Raw genomic sequence first — 22,146 nt, 5'->3', positions numbered from 1 at the left:
CAGATTGTACCTTGCTATCAGTGAAGGAGTAAGAGGGAGTTAAAGCTGTCAGAAGTGCCTGCAACTGTTTGAAACCAGAGGAGACTGGCATCTTAGGCTAGCTCTTCAGCACAAGGTGCACACGATTCATATGAATGACCTTTCCCGAACCTGTACCATTACCAAAAAGAACAAGATCCAAATGAACAATTACAGAGGCAATAATATATGTAATTAAAAATGTGTGTAACACGTTAATGCAAGCAGGCTTGACTGAGGTAATTCAACAAAGCACTTCTAGGAATAAATCCAAAATGAACTGAAGCTTTTTAACCTCAAGCTGGGAATTATTTTTTCATCAAAACGTACAAAAACAGGGAATCTACAGAGGTTTAAGCAAACAATTAGAGCATCATTAAGAGGTTGTTTGTAAATTTGCAATAGCAAATTGAAGTTTAACTGTTGCAAGGTGCATAAAGTATGAATATTGTTGAATAAAAATGCAAACTATATGAAAAGCTGAATAAAACAAAAAAAAGGAAACTATGCAAGGGAAAGCCCTTAAATGCCTCTTTGCTTACTGAAGCAAAGAACAGAAAGTCAAGCAATTTAGTAATTTGTGGACACAGCCATAATTTTCATTATCCCAATAATTTTGCTCGAAACAAGTCACCAGGACATCACAGGATGGATGAAAGTGGATGGGTTTCAAGATAATGAACTATATCTGCTTAAGGTCACTAATAAAGCTGATGGTAGTGGATGCGAAAATCAGAGCAGGAGGACATGGACTGGTGAAAGAAGGAAATGGAAAAGCAAGATACAGTGCTTTGTAAAAGTATTCAGCCCCAACCCTTTGTTTACATAAATTAGTATTACAACCAGAGATTTTGTTCAATTTAGCTGATTTTTTTTTGTTTGTGAAACATGCTCCTTTTTTCATAGTAGAGCCTAAAAACAGGGAGCATCCCCCTTTGATTAGTGGAGCCACCTCTCGCAGCCATTTCAACCAGTAGTCTTTTTGGATAAGTTTCTATTAGCTTCGCACAACATGATGGAGCAAGTTTTGCCCATTCCTCCTTGCAAAATTGCTCAAGCTGTGCCAGGTTAGTTGGGGAGCGGCGGTCGACAACAATCTTGAGGTCTTGCCAGAGTTACTTGATTGGGTTAAGGTCAGGACTCTGACTGGGGCATTCAAGGACAGCAATTTTCTTCATTTGAAGCCATTCCATGGTTGCTCTGGCAGTGTGCTTTTGGTCGCTTTCCTGCTGAAAGACTAACTTCCTCCCCAGTTTAAGCTTTCTGGCAAAGGCTAGCAGGTTTTTATCCAGGCTCATTCCGTACTTAGCAGCATTCATCTTCCCATCAATGCTGACCAGATTTCCAAGTCCCTGCTGTTGAAAAGCATCCCCACAGCATCCACCATACTTCACAGTAGGGCTGGTGTTACCTGGCTGATGTGCAGTATTAGATTACCGGCATACATACAGTTTTGTGTTGAGACCTTCTTCCACATCTTTACAGTATCTTTTAAGTAACGCTTTGCAAAGTCTTTATGGGAAAGGGTATGCTTTTCTTTTTAGCTAGAGCTTCTATTTTGCCCCTTTTCCATAAATACCCGTTTTGTGCAAGGCCTTAGAGATTGTGGAGCCATGAACTTCATCTCCAGTTGCAGCCACTGACTTCTGCAGCTCCCTCAGTGTGACTGTTGGCGTCACAGTAGCCTCTCTTACGAGTGCCATTATTCTCAAGCGCTTAAGTTTAGAAGAGTGGCCTGACCGAGGCGGTATATATTTGTTTACATATTTTTTCCATCTTTTCCAAGATGGACTGCTCTAAGCTCAGAGAGATGTTCAGTGCCTTTGAAACGGTCTTATACCCTACCCTAGATTTGTGCTTCTCTATTAATCATTTTCCTGAATTGCAGTGAATGCTCTTTTGTCTTCATTTTGGTTTAGTCTGTTGAAAATCTGCCATTCTGTTGGACTTTCCAGAGAGAGGGAGTACTTATTCTTATGAAGGCATTGAAAACCCGTGATCCTCCAATTTTCTACATCAAAAAATTGAGTGAGCTGGTAAGGTAATATATAGTATTTCATCTGAGGAAGGTTAGTATAGTAATTACAAAAGGGATGAATACTTTTTCAGCCTCAAAATTTTTGTTTTTAATTTTTAGTAATTAATTGACAAGTTTTGGAATTTTTCTTTTGATTTGACATGATGCACAATGCTATGAAGATTAGCTCAAAAAATCCTCCTCCAATACATTTAAACTTTAGAAATTGAGACGGTAAAATATGAAAATAGTTGTGGGGGCTGAATATTTCTTCAAGGCACTGTATCTACATTTAAGAAATGTTCCTCACCAAGAAAAAAAAATGCAAAAAGATCAGTAGAGATTAATGTTGCATTGTGAGAGTGGGACTCCAAACAAACAGCAATTAATTTAAATAATCATTTGGTTCAATATACAGTTGATAAACTATATTGTTCATACACTTCCTGGCACAACCACCAATGGCCCAATTGTAACCTACCAAACTAAGATACAAACAATTGGATACACTGTATGTATCTGTTTGAAACATCATTATTCATTCTCAGGATTCAAGTGTGCTCAGAAAGACAACCATCTTATCACCCATTCTCAAATTCCTTTGAAAAGATGCAACATATTGTTTTTTTGAAGGCGTAGTTTGAGATTTCCAGGATTTTCAGTCAAAGAAGTGGTTATGACTTGCAAAGAAACTTGGAGGAAGTCTTCCCATATGTCAAATCCCCTGGAGATTCTAGGGCATAGATATCACAAGTTTGAAAGGTGCTGTCAAAGTTGATGGCACATTTTTACTGTGTAAGTACTATATTTATTTATTTGAGATACAGTGCAAAGTAGACTCCTCTAGGCCTTCGAGCCGCACCGCCCTGCAGCCTGATTTAACCCTAACCTAATCATGAGACGATTTACAATGACCAACTAACCTACCTCGTACGTCTTTGGACCGTGGGAGGAAACTAGAGGACTCAGAGAAAACCCATGCATCACACAGGGAGGACTACAGACTCTTTACAGAGAACGCTGAACTCCAACATCCTGAGCTGTAATAGTGTTGTGCTAACCGCCACGATACATTATGAGTGATGGAAATGTATGTTTAAGCCGCCGAATGGGTTGTTTATCATGTACGCTGTTTTGTCCTGACGGTTTTGAACATTTTGTGGATGTTTAGTAAATGTGAATGAGGGAACAGTATTGTCTTTTTTTTTTACTTTTGCCATGTAAATTGATGGAAAGTCTCTGACCTGTTTTTGTATTTATGTGACTAGCTCAAGTAAGTTCCTGGTTAATGGCGACCTCTGGGATATTAATAGTGGAGATTTAGTAATGACAATATTTTTGAAAATGAATGGGAGGTGGTTAGCCCGTCTCGTGTTGGAAAGTCAGCACCTAGCAATTGTGCAATAATTGGCCTCTTGTCAGGTCGAGCCCAAACATTGTGCTGTTCTTATTGCATGTGGGAACAGATTGCTTCCTTTTCTGAGGAGTTGTGAATTGAATTGAACATGCACAATCGTCGGGGAATATCCACACCTGACCTTACAATGAAAGGAAGGCCATTGACACAGCTGAAGATAGCTGTGCCTGGGACACTGCCTCGAAGAACTCCAGCAGTGCAACCCTGGGGCTGAGATGACTGGTCTCCAACAACCACAACCATCTTCCCATGCTCGGTATGGTTTCAGCCAGCAGAGTTTTAACCCTGTCTTGCACCAACTTAAAATTTGACCAGAGCTTCCTTAACACTCAGTCAAAATGGTGCCCTTGCCTGCAAGGGCAGATACTCTCACCTTCCCTTGGCCAGAAGCCCAGTCTGGCAGTTACATCCTTTAGGATGCAGTCTGCTTGGTCAGTAGCAGTGCTACCGAGTCACTCTTGCTGTTTCTGTGAGAAAAATCTCGGGCCCACAAAGTGAACAGTATGCGTGTGTGCGTGTGTTTGTGCGAGTTGTGGTGTTACTGAAGAAAAATCTGTACGTCAATGGGTTTCTCACTATAGATGTAATAGTGTCAGGATGAGAGTGGACTGAAGAAATTGGCTCAGGTGGTGAACTAAATGCTTATTTTAGAAAAAGGATCTTCAGTAATTTAAAATTTTTTTTTGTGTATTTACTGATTGCTGTTGGATGGAAAGGGACAGTCTGGCAGGAACCAGCACAGAGTGTTGTCAGAGGTTAATTGATGTGACATGCACCAAGCTGGATTAAGCTCATGCTGGAAGTTTACTTGGGTCATCTGTTCTGGTCACAATGTTATTCAGTGGTTATAATTTAATGGGCCTTGCTGCTGCAATCCAGATCAAACTCACCACATGGGGAATTGCAGACGTGTACTCATATCCTAGCATGCCATGCACACTCTTCCAACATATGAGCACCAAACAAGATGACCTAATTTAAGGGTTATTAAAAATAAAACAGAATTGCTGTTATGAAAAGGTAATGCTGTTAAACTTCAGGCTATAAAACTGACCTAATGCATGAAGAGTTCTACTTCAGGCAGTCTCCCATCAATATTATTAAAATGTATGGTGAAATACATTTGCAACACCCTACAAATGGGCATATGAGTGCATGTGCACAGACTTTTTCCATTTCAATTTTTAGCTGGCTAAGAGAATGTGTAAGTGACCAGCTACCACATTTCACATTTAAATACTGCTAGTGGAATTTTTCTGATGCCTAGTAAAGGAAGGTCTGTGGAAAAACAATAAAACCCTACAGATCAACAGCTATATAACAGGAAGTTGTTCAAAATGTGAACATTAATGCAAATTTTAGAATAGCTTGGAAAATAAATCTCCACATTTGAATCATTAAGGTGTATGTTACGGTTGGAATTATAAATACACTGTGGCATATTGCGCAGAGGGTTAGCTCTGCCTGCTTTTGTTTCTAAGTTGTATGATTTATTTTTATTTTTGGACAGAATCTGTTTATTCAAATACATGAAAATTATTGCAACACAAAGAAATTACTCTGGTTGAAATGCACTTCTCAGATTAAACATGGAAGGAAAAGTAAAAGCCCTACCTAGTAAAACCTGGTGTTCTTTGCTTGGTTATTTTTCTTTGGTGACAGCTTGCCATGAAAGAGCAGTTCAGGAGTGCGTCATTACAAACAGGATGAGCTCGGAAGGGTTTATCAGCGCTAATTACTCCCGATAGCTGTAATTTACACTTTTTCTGTGAGTGGAAATAGTCAAGATTCACACGTTTAGAGATCAGCATCTGCCACCTTTGGAGTGCAGAATGCCACCTTCTGCAGTCTGAGCAGTAGCAAGGAGAGCCAAAACAATCCAACACACGGCTCAGATTAATACCTGACAGCAGCAGCTTGGTCATTTTTAGCTCTAAGTGGACAAACACACACCTGTCTCTTTATTATATGAGCACAGTTAGTTCAAAACAAGTCGTAGAGCAGGAACAGAATGGAATGAAAAGCACAGACATTCTTAAATGTACAACTTGTAACAACACTGGCCTACGGAGAAGAAATGTGCAAATAAAATCTCATTACTCCACTCAGTTTTCGATGTAAGCCTGCTGTGTCAGGAAGATGCCGAGCAAAGGCCTACAACCTTCCCATAAGGGTAGGTCACCAGGTTGCCATCATGTGTCTCATTGCAAGCAGATTACTTGCACAGCTATGGACTTGGGAACAGGTCAGTCACTCTCCCGCCTGGCTGCAGGAAGTGAATGGCCTGGTGGACTAGCCAGGAAACAGGAGGAAGGCAGTTTATGTATCCTTATTTTTTTTTAAGTCCAGATAAGATTAACATTTTAATGAACAGAAATGGCAGCTATTTTTACCTTTTATATTTACCTGAAACTTTAGAAAGAACTACCATAATAATTGAATAACAACTTTCCAGCGTGTAGGTGGGAGATTTGGAACAACTTTGATCCAAAGTTCAAAGTAAATTGATCAAAGTACGTAAGTCTCACCATATACTACCTTGAAACACACAAAATGCTGGAGGAACTCAGCAGGCCAGGCACCACCTACGGAAAAGAGTACTGTCGACATTTCGGGCCGAAACCTTTCGGCAGGATGCTTTTCCATAGATGATGCCAGGCCTGCTGAGTTCCTCCAGCATTTTGTGTGTGTTGCTTGGATTTCCAGCATCTGCAGATTTTCTCGTTTGTGATTGGTATACTACCTTGAAATTCATTTTCTGGCAAACATTCACAGAAGAACAAAGAAATACAATAGAATCAATGAAAAACTATGATCCACATTGTTTGAGAGAACAGAAGTCATGATTTTCTGAATCAATGCACAACAGTAACAGTGGTAGAGCAGGCAGAGCTGCTGCCTCAGATCATCAGTAGTCCAGCTTTGGTCTTGACTTCCAGTATCATCCTATGCAGAGTTTACACATTTTCCCCATCAACACTTGGATTTCCCCCGGGCGTTTTAGTCCTGTCCTCCCCCCCCCCCCCCCCACCTCTCAAAGACGAGCTAGTAGGAAATTGGCTACTGTAGAAGCTGCAGAAGATCGTGAACACAGCCCAGCACATCACACAAACCAATCTTCTGTCCTTGGACTCACTTTACACCGCACGCTGTTGGAGCAGTGTTGCCAGGATAATCAAGAACACAACCCACCCAGCCAACACACTTTTCGTTCCTCTTCCCTCCGGGAGAAGGCTCAGGAGCTTGAAGACTCGTACGGGCAGATTTGGGAACAGCTTCTTTCCGATTGTGATAAGACTGCTGAACGGATCCTGACCCGGATCTGGGCCGTACCCTCCAAATATCCGGACCTGCCTCCTGGTTTTTTTGCACTACCTTACTTTCCCTTTTCTATTTTCTATTTATGATTTATAATTTAAATTTTTAATATTTACTATTGATTTGTACTCAAGGGAGCGCGAAGCACAGAATCAAATATCGCTGTGATGATTGTACGTTCTAGTATCAATTGTTTGGCAACAATAAAGTATAAAGTATAAAGTAAAGTAAACTGAATAGGAGGCCAAAGGATTAGGTGTCGGGGATCAAAAGGAATGTGAGAAGGAATAAGCTACTGGAATAACATGCGGAGGAATGGGATTGATGGAATTTCTCTGACAGCCAGCCGAGGTATGACAAGCAGAACGACCTCCTTTAATACTGTAAAAGCATTTGAATATGACTATGAAGGAAAGGAGGACAGAGATGTGTCAATCTTAATGGTCAGCTGAAATCAGAGAGCAGGAACAAGAGCATTATTTTTACCATGAGATGGTAACCTAGCTGAGTTCTAGAATAGATGGGTAATCTGCTTTGCCAGTTTGCTGACCAAGCAGTGAATGTGGCAATTCTCTGACTTTCTCTGGTGCTGTCAGTGTGGTCAGAGCAGAGATAAAGTATACAACCACACCAAGGTAACTAAATACTTTAGTCAACTTCATTTTACATACTTAATTGTGAAAGCTCATTTAACTACTGTTATTTTCATCTTAGCTGGTGGAGGTAAATAATGCTAAAGGAGCAGTTCAGATTTAATTCAAAGATTTCTGATGCAGGGCTTGTTCTGGAAACGTGGGCACGTCTCATCTTCGTAGACACTGATGGACTTTGTGTATTTTCATTCTTCTTCAGGTTAAAGAGAAAAAATTAGCTTTACTTGTCACATGTACATCAAAACATCGTCTTGTGTCACTGTATTGTGCTGGGGACAGCCTGCAAGTGTCACTTTGTTTCATAGCATGCCCACAACTGTATACCTTTGGAATGTAGGAGGAAACCAGAGCACCCAGAGGAAACACACAACAGTCAAGGGGAGAACGCAAAAACTCCTTATAGACAGCAGCAGGAGTTGAACCCCAGTCGGTGAATGCTGGTGCTGTAAAGCGGTTGTGTTGACCACTATGTAACCGTGCCACCCCAATCATATTTGTAGCATTTTGTTTTCTGTCTAAGGTCCCCTGCTAATCTATCCATCTTTGTGAAATATTAGTTCAATGCAAAATTACAACAGTTAAAACCAAATGCTGTTTAAAGCAAAGTGCAATTGTTTCTATGGAAACAATGGAAGCAGCAGGTTTGTGTTGTCACACTAGTATGTGGTACTGAGCTGATTAAATGGCTGCAAATTGTAGGGAATGGGTGAAAGAGAAAAGATCCATGGGGAATAGGGCTTTGTACTACTGTGGCCTACACATGTACCCTTTCCTTTGATTCCAATATTACAATAACTAAACCAGTTCACTTAGCAATAAGATGTAGCAGGGGTTACATCTTGGCGCATTCACCCTGTGATCTGCATGGGTTTCCTCCAGGTGCTCTGGTTTCCTCCCACAGTCCAAAGATGTACCAATTAGTAGCTCAATTGGTCATTGTAAATTGTCCTGTAATTAGGCTAGTGTTAAATAGATGAGCTGCTGGGTGGTGTGGCTCATTGGGCTGGAAAGGTCTGTCCAAGCTGTAGCACTAAATAAAATTTTAAAAGGCATGGAGTGTGTATACAAATTCTCAGAATTTAGTTCCAAATCTCTAAATCCTTAAGGATTTGTTGAGAAGCTGGATAGCTACAGGAAAGAAATTTCGGAGATGACGTGTAGTCCTGATGGTGATGGACTTGTAGTGTATCAATGGTAATTTACATATATTTGAGATACAGTGGATTCTGGTTAATGGACCATTGGTTAATCAGGGTAGCTGCTTATTTAGGACAACTTTTAAAGAACAAAAAATAATAGAGAAAATAGCCAGGATTCCCTTCGTTTATATGCCACTTAATTGGGATAGGAGGCTGTCGATGAGCAGTTTCAAACTAGTGTCAGTCACATACACTTGTGTGACCTACACCGTGCTTAGAGTGAACAGTTTTTAAAATAGCATCAGTTGCGTGTATTTGTGTCAAAAAGCATTGATTTTTGTTATTGATAGTTGGCGAGAATTAATTAACAAGGCAATTCAGAACTGTTTTGCTCACTGTGGTTTCTAGCATTCAGGCCTAGAGATGCCAGAAATGATTGGGAGTGAAAATGAAATGATTTCACTACTTCAACAAGTTAGGAATTACGCAGAAATTGAAGGTATCAACAATCATCTTGAATGTTACAATGAAAATGAAGATTTGGAGGATGCAATCATCAAAACCCATTATATGAAAGCAGTCCACCATCTGATTTTGATCATTTACAGTCAAAAGAACAGAGCAGTGTACCATTGATAACTATTAGAAACTAATAGTTTAATTTATTGTAGTAGCAGTTGCAGTAGTTCCAATTTGTTCTGTATTTCATTTATTTTTCAGTTACAAGAAAAAGTTTGTGAATCCTTTGTATCTACTTGTTTTTCTGTATTAATTATTCATAATATGTGGTCTGATCTTCATCTAAGTCACAATAATAGCCAGAAACAATCTGCCTAAACTAATAACACACAAACAATTGTACATCTTCTCAACAATACCGAGTACACCATTTAAACAATTACAGTCTAGGTTCAAAAACGTATGCGAACCTCTGGGGTAGTGCCTTCTACAAGAGGTACTTGGAGTCAGGTGTTCCAGTCAATGAGATGAGATTGGATGTGTGGGTTGTAGAGGAGCCCCTGACACAATAAGTCAGGTTACTGACAGAGCCTGCTCTTCTCAAGAAAGATTTGATTATGTGCATCATGCCTTGATCAAAACACTTTTCAGAGGACCTTAGAAGAAGAATTTTAGTGATGCTTCAAGCTGAAAAAGGCTACAAAAGCATTTCTAAAGGCCAGAGTGTTCATCAGTCCAAGGAAAGATAAACTGTCTGCAAATGGAGGAAATTCAGTACTATTGCTACTCTCCCTAGGAGTCGGCATCCTGCAAAGATCACACCAAGAGCACAACATGCAATGCTGAAAGAGGTGAAAAAGAACCCAAGGGTAACAGCAAAAGACCTGCGTAAATCTCTAGAACTTGCTAAAGTCTCTGTTCATGTGTCCACTATAAGAAAAACAGTGAACAAGAATGGTGTTCAAGGAAGAACACCACAAAGGAAATCACTGCTCTCCAAAAAAAAAGTTATTACTGCACATCTCAAGTTTGCAAAACATCATCTGGATATTCCACAACACTCTGGAACAATATTCAGTCGACAGACGAGACAAAAGTTGAATTTTTTGGAAGAAATGCATACCACTATACACCAGCACTAAAACCTCATCCGAACTGTGAAGCATGGTGGAAGAAGCATCATGGTTTGGGGCTGCTTTGCTGCCTCAGGGCCTGGACAGCTTGCTATTGTTGAGGGAACAATGAACTCAAAATTGTATCAAGACATATTATAGGAGTATGTCAGGATAGCAGTCCATCACCTGAAGCTTAATAGAAGTTCGATGATGCAATAAGACAATGATCTGAAAGACTACAGTAAATCAACAAAAAATGGTTTAAAAAGAAGAAAATTTGTGTTTTGGAATGGCCAAGTCAGAATCCAGACCTTAACCCAATTGAGATGCTGTGGCATGACCTGAAGAGGGCTGTTCATGCAAGTTGTCCCAGAAATATTGATGAACTGAAACAATTTTGTAAGGAGGAATGGTTTAAAATTCCTCCTCGCTGTTGTGCAAGTCTGATCAGCAGCTACAGGAAACGTTTGGTGGAGGTTATTGCTGTTAAAGGAGGTTCTATCAGTTATTAAATACAAGGGTTCACATACCTTTTCCAGCCTGGACTGTGAATGATTAAACAATGTGATCAATAAAGACTTGAAAAGTACAATTGTTTGTGTGTTATTAGTTTAGGCAGATTGTGTTTGTCTATTATTGTGATTTAGACGAAGATCAGACATTTTATGAGTAATTAATGCAGAAAACCAGGTAATTGCAAAGGGTTCACAAACCTTTTCTTGCAAATGTAAATACATTATTTGTTACTCGGTCTATCTTTTTATACCCTTTTAACTATTTCCATGAAACTTCTGCTAATTGGGGCAGAACGTACCGGTCCGATGTGTCCCAATTACCCAGAATCGACTAGGGACTTCCTTAAAAAAAAATCAGAGGTTCTCCTTTTTCTTCTACGTTTTGTTCTTAATTTTAACAAATTTTCTCATGAAAGCAGCAGTCAATAGGATTCTGTTTAATTGCAATCCAATCTATAGCTAGTGGAATCACACTCATATCTGCAGCATAACTGCACCCTTACTATCCTATACTGGCATCTAATGATAAGCAGCTATGCACTGGCAAGAAATATTGGCTTCATAGTGATACAAATGCAATAAATCTGGTATAAAAACAGAAATGCTGGAAATAATAGAGGTTAGATACTGCAAAGAAAAAAACAAAATGTAAACTCTAGGTTAGTGTCCTTTGATTAGAACAGAGGGAAAAAAATAGAAATTAAACACATTTTAATTTGCAGAATGATTGAGTATAGAGGTGAGGGGAAGGAGACAGAAGAATAAACTTCGTCTTTCCTCCAATCTTCATGTCTAAACCTCCACGTTCTTTTTGCCTACCCCTAACTTCTGCAATTTAAAATTTGTCTTGTAATTTTCAGAATTGCCTGCTGCCTGACCTGGTGAGTATTTACAGCGGCCAGTAATTCACCAGCTTTTCTTTGGCACGTGGGAGAGAGCTGGAACGCTCAGGGGAAAGCCATGCAGTCACAGGGAAGCCACTGTCAGATTTCTGAACAGTCCATGAACACTACCTCACTATCTTGCTCGCTTTTTGCTCTATTTTAAAATATATTTCTTATTGTAGCTTATAGTTATTTTTTGTCTTGTACTGTACCGCTGCTGAACAATAAGAAATTTCACAACACAAGTCAGTGATAATAAACCTGATGCCGATTTTAAAAAAAGAATCTAATGCTTTCCCGGCACATATGACAGATAAAACTGTTTGCGGGCTTCCAGACAGGTACGAGTATCGATTATAACCAGTGTTTCGATGGCAAACTCTACCATCTTCTTCAGGGACTAGACTTACTGAGGCATCATCCCTGAAGATGGCAGAGTTTGTCATCAGTTATAATCGATACCTGTACCCGGCTGGAAGCCCAAGAAGAGTTTATTCCTGATTCTGATAGTTTTTTTATTTGAGATTTCTTACAAAAGCTGTAATTTGAGAACTTACTGGTATTTAGTGGGTTTAAGGAAAAGTTGGAGCTTATTATAACACCCATTAGTGGTTAATTGTCATTTCTATAGGGATAAGAAATCAGCCCAGTAACACCAATGCATGGCTTCATTCAAATCCCCCTCTCTCAATGCTGTGACATTTTTAAAATTATGGCCCTCTCCAAATGCTTGCCCAATTAAATGTAGCCTTGACGGCAATTACCACAAATGAAAAGGTAATAAGGTAAAGGATTCTTCTAGATCCAGAGAGTGGTGGCACAACAGTGCAGACCTCCAGTGACACGGGTTCGATTCCTACCTCACCATGGAGAATAATCAGCAGTCAACATTTTGTGCCAAAACCCTTCCCCTGGAAAAGGGAAGAAGCCAGAATAAGGTGGTGTGGGGAGGGTAAGGAGTACAACTGGCAGGTAATAGGTGAAATCAGGTCAGGGGGAGGGTGGGAAATGAAGTGAGAAGCTGGGAGGTAATAGGTGGGGAAAAAGGGCTGTAGAAGGAATCTGATAGAAGAAAAGTTGGTAGGTTACTGGCAGCTGCAAATTTCTCCTTGTGTGGGTGGGTGGCAGGAGAATGAGAGTATTTGACAAAGGCCAAAATAAACAAGTAGAAAAATATGACTTTTGGGAACATTTTAAGAGCTGGCATAGACTTATGGGTTAATGGTCTCCTTTTATATGTAAGTAACGATAAAAAGAATGTGAAAATGAGAACATGGAACTTGCTATCTACAACAGAATTGAGGCAGGTTGCATTAATGTGTTGTTCTTCAATATGAATCAAGAACCTGAAGGAGAAAGGAATGGAAAAATATGCTGTCTGCAGTTGATAAAATAGGTAGGAGAAGATACATATGATGTATAACCTGAGGCACAGACCAATTTTTGCAGGCTAACTGGCTTGTTTGTTATAAATTCCACGTAAAGAAATTTAAAGATTATCTTTAGTTGTTGCATGCACATTGAAATATACAGTGAAGTGTGATTAACACAATTCAAAGACGTACCGGGGGCTGTCTGCAAGTGTCGCCATGCTTCTGGCACCAATGTAGCATGGCCACAACTTACTAACTCTTACGCCTTTGGAATGTGAGAGGAAAACCACGCAGACATGGGGAAAACGTACAAACTCCTCATAGAAAACAGCAGGAAATGAACCCTGATCGCTGATTCCTGACCCTGTAAAGTATTGCGCTAACCACTATGCATTTCAGTTACGTAAATCTTACATAACTGAAAGATGTAAGGGCAATTGTGTCTCAGAATACCTCATACTTAATGATAGAATACAGTTCCACCATACCGTCTGATTAGTATGGCTTCACCCATTTCCCTCATGGAGCTTTTTTTGGTGTTTTGAAAGCTTTGTCAATTTTGGTGCTAACTATAGGCAATTTTGTTCCTTGCATTCTTATCCTCTACGTAAGCCAATGTGTTTGATGCTTTCTATCTAATTATTTCATAAAAAGATTTATATTATTTTGAAAGGTGCAATCTATTTTCAATACCTTAAGGGTTTTATTAAAAAAAACTGAAGGTAGTGAACTAATATCATACAGATCACTTAAAAATGAAGGAAGATGATTCAGCTCACTAGAAGAATAACTTTCACCATCCTACTTAGTTATGAGTTTCAAATCATAAACATGAGGAAGTTTGCAGATGCTGGAAACCCAGAGCAACACACAGAAAATGCTTCAGGTAGTATCTATAGGAATGAATAGAGAGTCGACATTTCAGGCCAAGACCCTTCCTCAGGACTGAGAAGGGGGAAGGTACCAAAATATAAAGGTGGGTGGGGTGGGGGGAGAGGAGGATAGCTGAAGGTGATAGGTGAAGCCGGGTGGGTGAGAAAGGTCTAGGGTTGGAGAAGAAGGGATCTGATAGGAGAGGAGAGTGGACCATAGGAGAAAGGGGAGGAGGGGACCCAGGGAAAGGAGAGAAGAGGTAATAGGTCAGAGTGGAGAATATAGGAAGGGGATGGTGGAAGAAAATTTGTTTATTGGTAGGAGAAATCAATATTTATGCCATCAGGTTGGAGGGTACCCAAGCGGAATATAAGATATTGCTCCCCCACCCTGAGGGTGGCCTCAACTTGGCACAAGTGAGGCCATGGACCGACATGTTGGAATGGGGATTGGAATTAAAGTGTTTGGCCACCAGGAAGTCCTGCTTGTGGCGGATGGTGCGGAGGTGGTCAAGTTAGAAGTTTCTTCATGCTTTCAGGAAAAGGTGTAGGTTACTGATCACTAAAACCTGTTTTAGTCTTCAGTAAGAGCATGGTTGATTCTAAGTAGAATTTACTCACTTTGATTCCATTTTATCCAGACGTGCAAAGATTATCTAAAATTTTAAAAGTATTACATCAATTATTAATTAACAAGTTGTTAATTAAGGACATCCTGAACGCTAAAAAGAGGGCATTTAGAGATGGAAACAGGGAGGAGCTGAGGGCAATACAGAGGGACCTGAAAGCCAGGATCAGGGAGGCTAAAGACAGGTACAGGAGGAAACTTGAGTGGAAACTCCAGCAGAACAACATGAGAGAGGTCTGGAGGGGGATGAGGACCATCACTGGGTTCCGGCAAACTAGCAACAGAGGAGCTGAGGGCAGTGTGGACAGGGCCAACAAACTTAACCTGTTCTTTAACAGATTTGACATTGTGACCCCTGCCCATCCCCCACATGAGCCATCTGTTGTTGGCCCCCAATCAACACATATTCCACTCTTCCCTCCTACCCCTCCTCACAGTCCCCCACCCTGCTCTCATGACTATACCCCTCCCCCACACAAAACCACCACGGTGGGCTTCACAGCTGAACAGGTGAGAAGACAGCTGAAATGTCTCAACCCAAGCAAGGCTGCAGGACCGGATGGTGTCAGTACCAGGGTGCTCAAAGCCTGTGCCCCTCAGCTATGTGGAGTACTTCACCATGTATTCAACCTGAACCTGAGGCTCCAGAGGGTTCCTGTACTGTGGAAGACGTCCTGCCTCATCCCTGTGCCGAAGACGCTGCGCCCCAGCAGCCTCAATGACTACAGACCGGTGGCATTGACCTCCCACATCATGAAGACCCTGGAGAGACTTGTTCTGGAGCTGCTCTGGCCTATGGTCAGGCCACACTTAGATCCCCTCCAGTTCGCCTACCAGCCCCAACTACAAGTTGAGGATGCCATCGTCTACCTGCTGAACCGTGTCTACGCCCACCTGGACAAGCCAACGAGCACTGTGAGGGTCATGTTTTTTGACTTCTCCAGTGCGTTCAACACCATCTGCCCTGCTCTGCTGGGGGAGAAGCTGACAGCAATGCAGGTGGATGTTCCCCTGGTGTCATGGATTCTTGATTACCTGACTGGCAGACCACAGTACGTGTGCTTGCAACACTGTGTGTCCGACAGAGTGATCAGCAGCACTGGGGCTCCACAGGGGACTGTCTTGTCTCCCTTTCTCTTCACCATTTACACCTCGGACTTCAACTACTGCACAGAGTCTTGTCATCTTCAGAAGTTTTCGGATGACTCTGCCATAGTTGGATGCATCAGCAAGGGAGATGAGGTTGTGTACAGGGCTACTGTAGGAAACTTTGTCACATGGTGTGAGCAGAATTATCTGCAGCTTAATGTGAAAAAGACTAAGGAGCTGGTGGTAGACCTGATGAGAGCTAAGGTACCACTGACCCCTGTTTCCATCCAGGGGGTCAGTGTGGACATGGTGGAGGATTACAAATACCTGGGGATACGAATTGACAATAAACTGGACTGGTCAAAGAACACTGAGGCTGTCTACAAGAAGGGTCAGAGCCGTCTCTACTTCCTGAGGAGACTGAGGTCCTTTAACATCTGCCGGACGATGCTGAGGACGTTCTACGAGTCTGTGGTGGCCAGTACTATCATGTTTGCTGTTGTGTGCTGGGGCAGCAGGCTGAGGGTAGCAGACACCAACAGAATCAACAAACTTATTCGTAAGGCCAGTGATGTTGTGGGGATGGAACTGGACTCTCTCACGGTGGTGTCTGAAAAGAGGATGCTGTCTAAGTTGCATGCCATCTTGGTCAATGTCTCCCATCCACTACATAATGTACTGGATGGGCACAGGAGTACATTCAGCCAGAGACTCATTCCTCCGAGATGCAGCACTGAGTGTCGTAGGAAGTCATTCCTGCCTGTGGCCATCAAACTTTACAACTCCTCCCTTGGAGGGTCAGACACCCTGAGCCAATAGGTTGGTCCTGGACTTATTTCATAATTTACTGGCATAATTTACATATTACTATTTAACTATTTATGGTTCTATTACTATTTATTATTTATGGTGCAACTGTAACAAAAACTAATTTCCCCCTGGGATCAATAAAGTATGACTATGACTATGTTCATGGTGACTCACTATCCTGATATTCTTTTCCATGAAGAGTCCTAATTTCTACCCTGACCAAGTCCAAGACTCCCCTTTCAAATGTGTACTCACAGTGCAAAGAAGGACACCCATATTTGATTGTGAAAACTCCAGAAAAGTTTGCTTTCTTGCCTGCAAAGTGACAGAAACAGATTGTGTTACCACAATTCATGTACAACGTGCCACATAGTGTATTCCTAAACCAACCACCATATTTCAGTTTGAACACAGAGAATGGCTTTGATTCATTGCAATTATATCATTAAATTATACAATGAAACCAACTTTCTAAATTAAAGTCAACATCATATACAAAAGTGCCCAGCAAATCATGGCTCTCGATCGTACTTCCATGAGTACAACAGATTCTGGTTAATTGAGCCATCGGTTAATCAAGGCAGTCATTTATTTGGGACAACTCATACAGGACAAAAACTAATCAACAAAATAGCTGGGATTTCCTCCATTTATTTGGGGCAGGAACCTGTTGCTGAACAGTTTCTAACTAGTGCCAGTCACATGCAATTGTGTGGCTGTAATACACACAATGCTTTGGGCAAGCAGTTTTTAACTAGCATTAGTTGCGTGTGTTTGTTTTCAAAAAGCAGCGATTTTTGTCACTGATAGTTGGTGAGAAATAAGCAGCAAGACAATTTGGAACTGTTTTGCTCACTGCGGTTTCAAGCATTCAGGCTTGGAGATGCCAGAAACAGCCAAGAGTGAAAATGAAACAACTTCACTACTTCCACAGGTTAGGAACTATGAAGAATTTGAAGGTATCGACTTATTGTAGCTTGTAGTTTGAAAGTAACATCTTGAATGTTACAATGAACATGAAGATTTGGAGGACGCAATCATTGACAGCTTTGTATGAAGGCAGTGCATTATCTGCCCTAGGAGTCTCTGCTGATTTTGTTTATTTACAATCAAGAATGCGACACAGATGAATACCTCTATTGGTAAGTATTAGGAACTAAATACACAGTTTTATAGTACAGCAGTAGTATTGGCAGTGTTCTAAATTGTTCTGTATTTCATTTAAATACATATTTATACATAATTTGTCTTTTTTATACCTTGTTAAATACTTCCATGAAACTTTGGCTAATTGGGAAAGCTGCTAAATTGGGACTGATCCCAATGTGTCCGAATTAACCGGAATCCACTGTACTGGGATTAATAAAAAGCTTATATTTTTACTATGGATGAAAATACCCCGACCAACGTAGACACCGAATGGAAATAACAAGGATATTCGTTTGATAATGGCAATAGACTGAAGATACAGTGCAACTGAGAAATACTGTATGTATCAGTAAGCAGCAAGTGACTGTAGACAATGACAGCAAGAGGAATCTCACTGTATCTGAAATGCAGCAGTACATCTACTCAGCAGTACCATATGGGGTATGCTATTTAGCTCCATTGAAGCTCTAATTTGAAGACATAATGCACTAATTATACTCAGGGTAATAAACATTAAAATTCCTCCCCTGACACACATCCACTTAATCTTTGCTAGATAACAGCTGGTCAGGGTGTGTGCGGCCGATATACCCGGCCTGCTCTGACTCATGAACTACAATAGCTGCAATGGGCATCAAATCTGTCAGGCCAGATCACCGTTACCTGAAGAAAAGAAATAATTTTCTCCATTCTCCATACCACATCCAATCTGTCAATCACAAAGGTGAGGCAGTGTAGCTCAAACGACGGAGGTCTAGAGCATTTTTCCTATTGGAAATCTCAGGATTTTAATGCTGATTACATTTCTACTTTACAAATAAAGCAAGTAAATATCCCTGATCAGATACATTCATGATCCAATGTTTCCGATTTCCCAAATGATCAATGTCATATATGGTACTGAAAGTTTTCATAACTAGAGGATGGTGGAAGTAGAAAAGTGTCTCAAATGTCACACAATTTAACTGGATTTAAAGCCATACTTCAGCTTTTTACAAGGGTGAATGCAACTTTGGCAGTTTTTAAGTACAAAGCTTTTTATTTTGTGGGATAGGATAATTTCACATCCTGTCCTCTCGCAGTGATTTCCTTCACCTGCCAGAGACAGAGCTCTGCAATACTCTGAGGTTTTCCCTGTACCAGTCTAGCCAACAAGCAGCAAGTCTCAATAACTGGGGATTTTCTGCAACCATTTAAGTGAGATCCAATGGCTGTCTGGCGGCCTGCTGATGCACATCACACGCTTTACCATGATGCTTCTTCCCTGCGGTTCCCCACACAGAGAGTTTCTGATCTCACCCATGCAGTCTGGGTGATAAATATTAGAAGCAACCATGGTACTTCTGCATGGCTCTTAGCAGCTGTTTCAAGAGTAGCACAGGCAGAGGTTGTGGAAACTGCCAGGGTTACTGAATGGTGTTGGATAGTGAGGGAATCAAAGGAGGCAAAAGTTAAATCATTTCCTAATGTCAGGTGTCAGTTCCTTCAAGCCTCAACACTTAAATAGCAGCACACTCACCTCCTGTTCCATGTTCCCATGCAATCGCAGAAACAGCATCTTACAAGCTGAGAAAGGTAATTGTTTTTGCTCCTTGCTGTCAGAATATGAAGTAAGGGCATTTGTGAAAAGGTTGTAGTGAAATTCCACAGACTCGCAACTGGAGAAAAATATGATCATTTTCAGTTTCTTTCCAATCTGAAAAGAACAAAATGAATTACTTGAAATCAAGCATGGTGGGAAGCAAGTGCAGTTTCCATTAGTTGTCATTGGCAAAGGTTTTGCATAAGAAAAGCCAACAATATCCATTCATTCCTCAAAGTAATGGCCTTGAAATCAAATTTTAACACAGTTGGCATTAAGCTGGACAAAATTGGAAATCTGAATGGAATTTTAATGTCGTTCTAAATAATTCAAACGTTTGGGGTGGAATACACTGAGTGGTCACTTTGTTAGGTACAAGAGTGGGACCTGGTGTGGTCTCCTGCCACTGGCTTGACATGTGTGTTCAGAGATGCTCTTCTGCACACCACTGATGCAATGCATGGTTATTTGAGTTACTGTCGCCTTCCTGTCAGCTTGAACCAGTCTGGTCATTCTCCCCTAATCTCTCTCATTAACAAGGCGTTTTCGTCCACAGAGCTGCTGCTCATGGCATGTCTAGAGACCATTGTGCATGAAAACCTCAGGGGATCAGCAGTTTCTAAGATACTCAAACCACCCCGTCTGGCATCAACAATCATTTCACAGTCAAAGTCACTTAGATCACATTTCTTCCCCATTCTGATGTTTGGTCTAAACAACAACTGAACCTGTTGACCATGTCTGCATGTTTTTACACACTGAGTTGCTGCCACACAATTGGCTGACTAGATATTTGCATTAGTGAGGTGTACAGGTGTACGTAATGGAGTGGCTACTGAGTGCATGTATACTGGATTACGAGTCCAAACCTCCTGTATTACCAGTTTAACAATAACCAGGACACCAGCTTATTTTAAAGCAAATTTTACCTTGAATTTTTGGAGAATGAATGCTGAAAGCGTGACCAGTCGCAGTTTGCTTGGAACTAGCACCATAAGCTGTTGAAGTTGTTCTGGAATTGAATAGCTATTGGAATCTTTACTGATATTCACTTGATCAGTGCTTAATTTTTTTGCTGCAAACTCAGTTGTGGACTGGTTAGTTTCAGTGATGTTAATATTAACTGGCTCTTTCAAACTGATTCCAGCCAATCGATTCACTCCTAGGGTAGAAACAGATCATTTAGAAGGCTTCAGGGAAAAAAATTCTAACATTTTGCCTTTGCTTTAAGTAATCAATAATGTACACAATTTCTTAAACTCTGTCAAATGCACTGTTTCAGGGAGGCGGGGGAGAAAAATCTTGAAAGTGACAGCAATCAACAAAAAACTCACAGAAGTAGAATACAGCACTGTAAAAAAAAGTCTTAGGCATATGTAAAAAACTTCTGTAAAGCGACGATGCTTTTAAATTAATGAAAAGTTCCTAAATATCAAAAAAAATTATAAACAGCAGTGAACAGTAAACAATTAAATCAATATGTGCTGTGACCACCCTTTTCCTTTAAAACGACATAAATTCTTTTTGGTACATTGTCATGCAGTTTTATAAGAAAATCGGCTGGTAGGTTGTTCAAAGCATCTAGAAGAACCTGCCACAGTTTTTCAGCAGACTTTGGTCGTATCACTTGCTCCTGTCTCTCCAGGCAATCCCAGCTTTGATGATGTTGAGATCAGGGTTCTGTCCGAGGCCATATTAAAAAATATGTGCCTAAGACTTTAGCAGAGAACTGTATATCATTCAATTTTCTTTTAAGTTTCAATTTAATATAACATAACATTTCTTAAATCAGAACTGAAATGTATCAGATCAATTCAGAAAAGCTGAATGCCAGGGCTTGTAAAACCATATGATATTTTAAAAGAAACACATGCAAAATGCTGGAAGAACTCAGCAGGCCAGCAGCAACTGTGGAAAACAGTACAGTCGTCATTTTGGGGGCCATGACCCTTCAGCAGGACTGGCAAAAAAAAAAAAGAAGAGGGGGGCAAAAAAAAAAGAAGAGGGGTAGAGTTAAAAGGTGGGAGGGGGGGAGGGAAGAAGGAGAGAAACACAAGGTGATAGGTGAAACCGGGAGGGGGAGGGATGATGTAAAGAGCTGGGAAGTTGATTGATGAAAGAGATACAGTGCTGGAGAAGGGTGGGGGGGGGGGGGGAGTCTGATAGGGGAGGACAGAAGGCCATGGAAGAAAGAGGGGGAGCAGCACCAGAGGGAGGTGATGGGTAGGCAAAGAGATAAGGTGGGAGAGGGAAAAGGGGATGGGGAATGGTGAAGTTGGGGGGGTGACATTACTGGAAGTTTGAGAAATTGATGTTCATGCGATCAGGTTGGAGGCTATCCTGACAGAATATAAGGTGTTGTTCCTCTAACCTGACTGTGGCCATGGATCGACATATCGGAATGGAGTGTGATGTTTTAGTAGGTTTTACTTCACAGTACTGATAATGATTCCCATAATGGCAATGTGTATGAAGTACCACACCATGAAAGAGTACAATCCATCTGCCCATATTCATTCTGGTGATGCAAGGGACAGGCAAGAAATAAAAGCCAAGTATTTACTGCCCATCACTAAATGCCTTCAGGAAGTGTTGATAATGACCCATTTACTACAATACAAATGACAAGTCTCTTAAGGTAGGGAGGGAGTTCTAGGTTTTAACTCAGCAACAATGAAGAAAGCAAAATCCATATTGCATGGGCGGCAAGTTTAAACAAAATAGAACCAGAGCTAATACTGGTGCTGCATGTTGAAACTAATGGCGTGCAACAGCAGAATCAAACATTACCCCTTTTAAGAACACAGAGTTAAAAACTTTTAAAGCAAGATCCAAAATCTCACCGTCCGTTAGGGTGGCAGAGAGGAGAACATTTTGCCTCTTCATAGTTACAGCATTTAGAGCATTCAGAATCACAGTGATATCCTTCTCAAAACCCAGGTCCAGCAATCTGTTGACAGAGAGAAGAACACCTAATAGCAGACACAAAATGCTACAGGAACTCAGCTACGACAGTAATAAACCGTCAACGTTTCTGGCAGAGACCCTTCATTAGGGCACACAACAATAATTCTTTTTCTTCCGTAAATAATATTTTTTGGGTTTTCA

General features: G+C 40.8%; 1 protein-coding gene across 3 annotated transcripts in view; it reads right to left on the bottom strand.

The window, feature by feature from the left end:
- ddx31 (DEAD (Asp-Glu-Ala-Asp) box polypeptide 31) overlaps nt 1-22,146 on the bottom strand; it is a 131,367-nt gene that overhangs the window by 84,436 nt on the left and 24,785 nt on the right. For all 3 annotated transcript variants that reach the window (XM_072240094.1, XM_072240093.1, XM_072240095.1), the window contains exons 11-14: nt 21,882-21,988; nt 19,968-20,200; nt 18,976-19,152; nt 16,563-16,622 (exon numbers count right to left, since the gene is read on the bottom strand). In XM_072240094.1, the coding sequence (XP_072096195.1) occupies nt 16,563-16,622; nt 18,976-19,152; nt 19,968-20,200; nt 21,882-21,988 (577 nt within the window). The remainder of the gene's footprint in view (nt 1-16,562; nt 16,623-18,975; nt 19,153-19,967; nt 20,201-21,881; nt 21,989-22,146) is intronic.

The sequence above is a fragment of the Mobula birostris genome, chromosome 22 (assembly GCF_030028105.1).
Source record: "Mobula birostris isolate sMobBir1 chromosome 22, sMobBir1.hap1, whole genome shotgun sequence".
Lineage (NCBI taxonomy): Eukaryota > Metazoa > Chordata > Chondrichthyes > Myliobatiformes > Myliobatidae > Mobula > Mobula birostris.
Note: the sequence above shows the minus strand (reverse complement) of the source record. Positions and strands in the feature narration are given on the sequence as shown.